The sequence below is a fragment of the Monomorium pharaonis genome, chromosome 10 (assembly GCF_013373865.1).
Source record: "Monomorium pharaonis isolate MP-MQ-018 chromosome 10, ASM1337386v2, whole genome shotgun sequence".
NCBI classification, from domain to species: domain Eukaryota; kingdom Metazoa; phylum Arthropoda; class Insecta; order Hymenoptera; family Formicidae; genus Monomorium; species Monomorium pharaonis.
The window spans coordinates 18,436,259-18,445,897 of NC_050476.1; the positions used below are offsets into that span (position 1 = coordinate 18,436,259).

General features: G+C 34.5%; 2 protein-coding genes across 3 annotated transcripts; one reads left to right on the forward strand and one right to left on the reverse strand.

Moving 5' to 3' along the window:
- The first annotated feature begins 686 nt into the window (after positions 1-686).
- On the forward strand, positions 687-7,313 carry LOC105834432. Of its 2 annotated transcripts, XM_036292701.1 has the most exons (5): positions 687-834; positions 1,377-1,663; positions 2,412-2,510; positions 3,993-4,294; positions 5,893-7,313. In XM_036292701.1, the coding sequence occupies exons 2-5, from the start codon at positions 1,403-1,405 to the stop codon at positions 5,969-5,971; spliced, it is 741 nt and encodes a 246-aa protein (XP_036148594.1). In that variant the 5' UTR covers positions 687-834; positions 1,377-1,402; the 3' UTR covers positions 5,972-7,313. The 2 variants fall into 2 exon arrangements, with proteins under 2 accessions (XP_036148594.1, XP_036148593.1); XM_036292700.1 differs by lacking the exon at positions 687-834 and having other exon boundaries at positions 843-1,663; positions 3,993-4,277; positions 5,862-7,313.
- On the reverse strand, positions 4,352-5,866 carry LOC118647575. The gene is made up of 2 exons (XM_036292702.1): positions 5,613-5,866; positions 4,352-5,409 (listed from the first exon to the last, which is right to left on the reverse strand). Exon 2 carries the CDS (start codon positions 5,389-5,391, stop codon positions 4,813-4,815), a length of 579 nt encoding a protein of 192 aa, XP_036148595.1. The 5' UTR covers positions 5,392-5,409; positions 5,613-5,866; the 3' UTR covers positions 4,352-4,812.
- Positions 7,314-9,639: the final 2,326 nt, after the last annotated feature.

The following is a 9,639-nucleotide window of genomic DNA, read 5'->3' on the forward strand; positions in this document are numbered from 1 at the left end:
TTACTAGTCATCTAATGACAATATTTGCTACCTTCTTCACTAAAATAATTTTCTTTTTAATTGAGAATAAAAATTCTTCACTATTATACCATCTTTAGATAACTAAATACAACAATTTGAAATTCATGTTATATTACTAACACACATTTATCACACTTAGGTGCTGTATCGCTTATTGTGAACTTTTTTATCCTATCAATTATTTCACTAAAACGAGCAAGTGCACCGTTTCAAAAATTTAACAGTACTTTTCTGGACAGCTAAGATGTATCGTTGTAAAGTTTCATTAACATCTGTTCATTACTTCTACGTTTAATACGACGATAAAAACCGAAAAATCATGAAAATTCATCGATTTCCATAAAAGCCCATGTAAATAAAATATTCAATATCTAAATAACTAGCTAGTTTAGCTTTCTGAAATTTTGGCAGTCAATTTAGACCATTAATTTGAACTTCTCTACAGAGTTTCATAAAAATCTGTTTGTTATAATTTAGCAGGGGAACTCCCCCGAGCGGAGTAAAGTTGCCTACTTCACATAGGTCTAATCAGTTCACGTGTAATTGGAAATCCTTTGCCTCCGCTTTCACGGAAAATGAGATTTATATCGCGATAAGGCGCAATATTTTCTTACGTATCTACTGTAGTAAAGCGATAGTAGTAGATGCGATAACGAGGAAGTCGGCGCGATTATCAATCGCCGTGTGTTATTATACGATAGTGCCTGTAATCAAACGCGTGACAATGAAGGGCGACCCGCGATGCAGTTTTGATCTCCCGCAATACCGCGGCTTTTCCGTCGGCAGCACACACCACTTGTAAATCTCGTCTCGGTAAGATCGCTTTCGGATATGCTTCATAAGCGAGGCTCAAGTTCCGCCTCGTTTGCGCCTTGCGGTTGTCCCTCAGTAGACTCAAAACACACACACGACGTATCGGATGATCAAGGAATGTGCGTGTTTCAAGAGTTGCGAGCACCTGCTGCGAGATTGGACGTTATATACTTGAAAAAAATTGTGATAAAACAGTGGAATAGTTTGCAGATTCAATTCGCAAAGTTCTTCATTTCAAAGTGCCTTTTCGAACATCGCTTTCTCTCGCTTGCGACTGTTGCGACTATAAAATTTTGTATCCGATTCTGTGATCCGCGAAGCCCTATTGACGTTCGCGGTTTAAGAATCCATCTCCGCTTCAGGAAACGTCGGGGAGAGAGCAAGCTACTTAAGAATCCTTCCCTCACCTCCTCCCGCCCCGTTGAATTCGATGTCGGGCGCACTTGATAGGAAAGGAAAAAAAGAGCGGGATGCGCAAGACGGGTGTGATAAACTTGCGCGTGTATCGATCAGCTATAGTGATACCGTAGCGTTTCTTCCAGGCGAATCGTCCCCGGGACGCATCATCATGCCCGTCTGCCTCGGCACCGATCGCACCGGCACCATCGAGTTCCGGATGCTCAGCAGGGACAGAATCGAGGACGCCCTGCTCGTCCAGCGGGATTCCATGCGCCAGGAGTGCATCGCGATCGGCATGGGGATGTACGAGGATCCCGGCGCGCCCGAAGAGATGCAACTGGTCTTCAGGGAGGTGATTAAGGACGGGTGCACGGTGATCGCGGTCGATCGATCGGATCGCGTTGTCGCCGTGGCGTTCAACAAGTTACACGCAAGTATAAGAAGCGCGGGCTTACGAATCCCGGCGTAAATAATGTGATGATATTTTCATTTCTGGCAGGTGTGCCGCAGATTTTATCGTCGACGATAAATAATTCGCCGCGACACGTACGCATTGCGATTAACAATCCGCGATCGACTAAACTTGCTGGTAGATCGATGCTCAATTATCACAATCGATCGCAGCATCGTAGGTGATATCGGCGTTTGTGAAGACGATTAGATAAAAATGAGTTTGCGTATTTTTTTGCTTGTATACGTATAATACATTGTTCGAAATGTCAAATTATATTCGATTCGAGTTATTTAAAATTATTCTTGAAGCTATTGCTTCTATTTAATATGTCGTTAATTTAAATAAAATAATGGTAGATTTAAACACGTTAATTGCAGAATTTAACTATTAACTTTAAAGAGAGTATTTTTGATCCAAAGTTAGTTTATTATTTATCAATAATATATATGTACGTACATTAAAATGGGTTGAAGTTTTTAGTTGATTTTTCTTAGGTTGTTTTTTTAACTACATAGAGTTTGTATTAAAATAATAAATTTCGACACACATGCAAATTACAAAATGTTATTTAACTTTTTCAAAGAATTAATTTAGATTTAATATTTTAATATTTAACGGTATACACATAGCGCGTGCAAAAGTAAAAATGCGTAAAAGGGAAGGAAAATTGTCATTCTTTCTTTCGATTTTTTCAAAATGTTTTTGAAAATATTTGTATTTCCAGATACCTTCTCAGCCGGAAGAAACGGATCCCTTCGGATTTTTTATAGAAAACAACATTAAGCATCGTTCGTGCCGGGATCTGATTGAGTTTATCGATGAAGTGAGTTTGTGATTTATATCATTTTACACACGCTGCAATCAGCAATGTCAACACAAGTGTTCCACTTTCCTTTTAGATCTTAAAATTCTTTCGTAAATAACGATAAGCTTCGTAGTTGTCGCGATTGCATCTTGGGCGCATACTATTAATTAATCTTCGGGAAACTGTCTGCGTTTGAAGAATTTCTCATTTGCGTGTTACAGTTTTTAGTAATTTTCTTATCTTTGTCAACCATATCTGTATTATTAATTGTATTTAAAAAAGATTTAGAAATATCTGTTTCTTCCAATCCAAATTATTTTATCCAATATCATTTTACAATTTTACTTTACAAAAAGCGCAACAAAATAATTCTGACTGAATTTTTTCATAAATTTTTATATATTGTTTAAATAATTCATCCTGATTTATTTGTTTTGTGTACCTAAATTCCGTTGTAATTATATTATATTCTTCTTATTATTCTTACATATGTATAACATAAAATTTTGCGTTGTATTGCGATTTTATTACTAGCCTAATGTAGAAAAGATTAAAATTTACATTTCTTCAAAATTTTCATTATTTAGAGGAAGATAGCTAATATTCTTACTTTTTTGGCTAATATTTCTGAAACATAAATGTAAAAAATAGAATTTGAAGAATGTAAGTGTAAACTAGAAAGTGTCTTCTGTCAGACGGTACAGCAGTTTTTATAATACTGTTCTATTTTAATTTGTTTTTGCAATACCCAGAAATAAATCTTTTAAAAATTGAACTTTATTGGCATAGTAAACTATGATTTCTCTTTTTTTCTTTTAACCTAAATCATTTGTACTTTTGTACATTATATATAAGTTAATATGTATAAGTATTCCTAGAAACCTTCACTTCTATTAAACATATTTTTATCGATTATTGAAATATCTTGTTTTGTTGTCGCAAGACGCAACATGTAGCGTAACTATAATAAATTAAAGTTTAATTTAATTAAGTTTTATAATAGCACAATTTATTGCTGCCCGATGTATCTCAATTGTTGACCAAACAATTTGTTGTTCGGGGCTATCTAGATTTGTTTTCAGTTAAATATTTTATATAGAATATAGCCATGAATTTAAATTGCGGTTTTTATTTCTTTAATTACATTTTAAATTAATCTAAGCAGATTATGTTTCTATCAATATTAATATAGTGCAATGTTTATTTTCCGAGAAATAAAAGAGTGTTTGTTGTTGCTTTATTAGGCCTATGCCACTATTAGCGACCTTTTTCTAATTAAGAAAAGCAGAATAGGTAAACACTTCTAAAAGAATCTATAATCAGAAAAAGCGCGTTGATTGAATTTTTGATTCATCATAATCTCTCTCTTCGTCCTTCTCTTTCTCATCTAAAATGAAATAGTGTCTTCTAATTATCTAATCTGAGAAATGCATTTAGCAGTAGATTCCAATAAGCTTATCTCTCTCCGGAAATGCTAAGTCACGTTACTTTCGTTATCAGATAGAATCGCGAGTGGACGTCTTCCAGAAGTACAACGCGCGGGGCGCTATGGAAATCTTCTACATAGGCACGGATCCGAAGTGTCAGAAGCGCGGTATCGGCCTGGAGATCGCGGAGAAGAGCATCGAGGTCGCGCGGGGCTTGTGCGCCAGGAAGCTGAAGCAGATCTGCGTGGCCGACGGAATCGTCAACGAGCACGTGCGACCGGAGGTGGTTTTCGCCGTGGCGGCCTCGACGTTCAGCCAACGTATCTTCGCGAAGCTGAGCTTCGACACGCTCGCCGAGGTGCGATACGAAGATTAGGGGGAGTTCGCCTAGTGCCGGACACCTAAGGTTTTTTCAGGATAAATAAAAAACTATTTCGTTATATATTTTTTATATTGTATTTATTACAAGTTAACATATTAGAAATCAAGATAAAAGAACAAAATAATCAACTTTGTCAGAACAATTATCTTAAATCACAGTTAATCTTTGATTTATGATTTTAGTGAAACATAAACTGGCCCCTAATACCGGACACAATAAAAGTAAGTCCCCTAACGCCGAACAACTTTAAAATAATAGGTACCGATCACAAATATAGTTAGCAAAACACTCAGAGATATCCACACAAGCTAAAAAATAAAAAAATAAAACAAAAAATTTTTCAGACGGCAAAAGAGGCACAGATTTACCAAAGGGCAAGAATAAGTTTCGTATAGAAGACACAAACATATTATTTGATGCATTAATAACCGGACTTAAAAGAAGTGTATGACAAACTAGAAAAAAGATTTCGCGTTTTCTCATAACCAAGAACCCTTCAAGGTAATTAGCTTCAGGCCCGGATAAATGTGCCACTGCTGTTTGTTTTCGGTGCTTTGTTTCTTTTGTTAGAAGGAGGAAAATTATATTGATTCATGAGTTTTTCAAGATTTGAGAAGAACAAATCTACCTGCGGCTTATTAAAACCTACAGCTCGCATCATACTCGTAGACTCGGGTGTTCTTAGTGATAAATCAGGATGTCTAGCCATAAAATCATAGTAAAAATGTTTACCAGCTGTTCTTTTTTCAGTGTTGAAGCGATGAGGAAGCTTTAGCTCTACAGCTAAGTCATATGCCAACTTTAAAAATTCTTTTTTCATAAGTGGCAAACATCGATTAGATAAGTCTTTTACATGGTTCAATAATTGTTCTTCATATTCTGGTAGGAATGTTTTGGTGAATCTACCAAGCTTAGGCTGCAATGCAATTTCTTCACCGGACTTTAGGCAGGTTATTTTGTCATGTAAAGTGCTTTTAGGAATACTATACTTTAGCGCAGCTTCTCTCAGTCCCATTTTTTTTGACAAAACTTTATCAAGAGCAGTTTTCAAATTATCCTTATCCCATGATCCTTTCTTTTTATTCTCCATAATGCCTCCTAGGTTTTTCTATTCTCCAAAAACAAAATATTATAATTCAATATTATAAAAATAAACATAGACACATAACGTTGACATTTTCATTGTCCGGCATTAGGGGAAAATGTTCTGTCCGGTACCAGGGAACAGCGAATATCCAAAATAAAAAAATATATTTTTTGAACTGTATCTTTTTATATAAAATACACTGACGTAATTGAAAAAGTACTTACCAAATTACTTAATAAAAATATAAGTCAATATTTAATCACAAGAGTTTTGATAATATACTCTTCTAAAATTTACGCAGTACAATTTTTTTCTTCCGAGCGCAACGATTGATAGTTCCTATTTGTTTACTGCGTGTCGCAAAAGCGTGTCGCTAGGTCCAAGGTTATTACTCCCTCCCTTTCTCCTTTTGCCACTATAGCGTTTTCTGTCGCGTTTCTATATGTATAGATATTTGTTGTGTCCGGCAATAGGTGCCGTCCGGCGTTAGGCGAACTTCCCCTACGTACGCGGCGGCAAAAGGATGTCCGACAGGATAGGCAATGCGCACAAGACGGCCGCCTTAGCCGCTCGCAAGCTCTGACGACGGTCGGTCTTCACCCTGGATCTCAGATAATGGCATTAGTATCTAAAATTCGCTCTAAAGGGAGGGAAGGTTAAGTAGTATTTACGTGCTGCGGAAGAATAATTCAAACAGCAATGTTGTAACACCGTTAATACAATGTTATGTAATATAATGTTATACAAAATAATATATTAGTTACTGTTACATACCGAGCGCATTAATCAACTTAAAATTAACACCGAGATTAAAATGTAACTGTTAATACAGAGAGATTACAAAATATCTTATACTCGCACGCACAAAGGAATCGGCGGAAATGAAATTGCTAGCTGGGCTACGCGTTCATCGCTATTGTAAATTGTAAAAAACGTTTTGAAAATTATCCTTGCCGGTCGGCTCCACAATTTCAAGAATATTGTCTATCACCTGGCTAATTTTTTTTCTGCGTTGTAAAAAAAATTGCACGGAAGAGTGCAAAAACTACTGTGTACATTTCTATTATAAATTATACAGCTTTTACACTCTTTTACAGTGTACTGATTGTAAGACAGTAAAAGGTTTAATTGTCTACCGCTAACATTGACTAAATTATTTTTTCGGATAGGAAAAAGATATAACAATATTTTTTTATATAAGTATATTAGCACATTCAATATATCATATCCACGACCGCAACAGAACGCTCGTAAAGTCGACACCGGCGAAGACGGCATCACAATTTTGAGCGAAGCTTCTCGTTTCTGTGTATTATCTCCCATAAAATTACGACGCGACGTGCGTCATTAACAAATTTTTAAGCGAAATATCGGACGACAAGTATATTATTCTCGACGGTTCACGACGTCTCGATCGGACCGCGATTATCACGATTATATCTACCGGTGCTTCGACAAAGCCGCAGAAAACGACAACAATCATATACGAATAATGCTAGCTCCTGCACTTTTTTTTCTTTTCGCGGAATATTAACGTGTTTACAGTAGCCGGCGACGGAATCACTGTGTAGAAACGATTAGCTATTGCTTACAATATTTGTCTCCATGCTTGACAAACTATTGGATAATTACTATTAATGGCTACATCTTTTTTTTTTCTAAATCTGATACGCGTGTCTTTTCTCTGAAGGCTTTAATGATCGGAACTTGGCGCGATGTGTTATTTGATAGACACACCCAATGTATAAGATTATTAATAAACTTGCATTAAAATTATTAATATGAAGGGACTATACCATGTGAAACAATCACCTATTACTATTCTGATATTGAAAAAAACTTAATACTCTTAATTCTTTTCTAACGTTTTGTATAACACTTTGTATTAATCATGAAAATTCTTGTGTACAAGTTATAAAAAAAAACATTAATATTTTATAAAAAGTAAGAAATAAAAATAATATATTATTGCTGCTATAGAAATTATAAACAATTATTTCGTTATACATTGCTTTATAAATATCAAATTTTTTTTTTCTAAAAAAGGTCCTTTGCTTCCTTTTCATAAAATACAGCTGAATAAAACCTAATTTATTTATTTTGTTTAAAATTACATTTAATATAGTTTTTAACAGTAAAATTAAACAATTCCATTGATTAGAAAAAAAGCGTTATTTATCCAAGATGACTTACAATAAAGTTAAAAATATGACACAAGAATTTTCATAGCTCATAGAAATTGGCATGAGTAACCAGAAACGTTACGATTTCGATGCAAAACGCAGGTACGCATTATCGAAGAGATCAACAATCTTAATTTGCAAAATAATTTATTAACTGCCTGCATCTAGGCAATTTTTTTTTTACTTTAATACGACACTTTACTTTATATCGAGAGACGAAACTGGCGCGGAATCATTGCATCACAATCAAATAGTACATCAAAATCGAAAGCAATATTTGTCGCAAAATCGATTGAGCGTGCATTCGTACAGAATTTCAGATTCGCTCTTTATTGCTGCACTGAATTGCACTAGACTGCACTAAAATTTTCCTTCTTTCTTTCATCAATTTCCAAAACCATATATCTATTTTATTTTAATTACAGAGAGTGTGGTTTAGCTATAAAAACAAATCTCTTGATGAGAGAAAGTTAATACGATTTAATTATTGCAATATTTTAGTGTTAATTGTGTGGAGAGGCAAATGAGCAACATACGAACGAATTTCGCAGCTTCGTTTTCAGTCTCGTTATCGGAGTCGAGTGAGAACAAACGCGGGAAACACACGGCGGAGTCTAGCAATTTTTCAAATTGCGCTTCAATTCCTTTATCTGAACTCTTATGTATAGAATATGTTAATTGTACGACGTATATATTGGCATCTATAAATAAATTGTATCTCTATGCTACACGCCGCATATTCGGTCGGGAATTAACAAATACATATATGTATAAAGTACGTACGCAGAAACTTGTTCTTGTATGTACATGTTTAAAATTCAGGGCTTTGGTACAGTAAAAAATTAATTTTAATTTTGTGAAAAGCGGTTTTTAAATTTAGGAAAATGGTCAATTTTTTATGACAAAATTTATTTTAAATTTTGCAAAAACAACCCTACAAATTTTGAAAAAAAAAAAAAAAAGCTAATTATGTAAAGAATTATTTTAAATTTCACAAAAACTACCTTCTAAATTTTGACAAAAGGGTAATCGCGTTGGGAATAAAACATAAACTTTGTTGGAAATTAAAAAATACTTCAATTAAAGTACCTCGAATATAATAAAGAGACGCTTTTTTCCCATTAAAAAAACCGATCTCGCCGCTTTTTTTTCTTGCGCCAAAGCCACCGATTAATTATATTTATGTTAGACACAGCACTAGAGGGTATATTCTCAATTTCATTACGAGGTCTACTTTTATGACATTCAGCGATAGTCGATTTATCGACAAAGCTACTGACTGCAACAAGGAAAGAGTGGCGTACTAACTTTATTATCGTTGCACTCAGTTAGCGTTAGTTACTTTACTTTCCCTTAAAACGCCTCGCCATTACTGCTACTGTAAAAAATGTGGACGTATAGCTGTTTTCATTCCCGTATAGAATACGATATATTGACACACTTCCAACAAAGTCAATATCTTCCTCTGACTTACGGTCTACTTAACTTACAGCCTGAATTCAATAATAATAATCGCTGTCAACGTGCTACGCTGCGTGTCGCGATCTCCGACACCTGACATAAATAACGACACTTATATATTACTATTGTTATTATCTCATTATCATAATTATTATTTCGAATAATGCGACCACTATGCAAACGCATGGAATACTTAGCTTAAATCGAGTCGCAACGGACCCGAGTTTTTTTGGCACGAATATATATTTTTTCTTTTCATTCTGTGAGATCGCTCTGAGCCGTTTTTGAACTTTTGATTTTCTCTTTTATTCTTTCGAAGAAGTTTGATTATTTTGTAATTTCACTCCGAGAAGGAGGAGGAGTTGAAACGACAGGTAATAGAGAGTTAGTCTCGTAAGGATTTAGAATAACCGACAGATGCTTCGTCATTAAAGAGAAATGAAAAATAGATAAAAAAGAGAAAAGGTTAGTTAATAATTTATTAATAAAAAAAAACATTTACTTAATAAAGTTATCTAATAAAGTATTCAATAAAGAAAATTATTCAACCGATATAAATAAGATATTTATTTTATATCGCACATTTTAACAAAAATGTTAACATAAA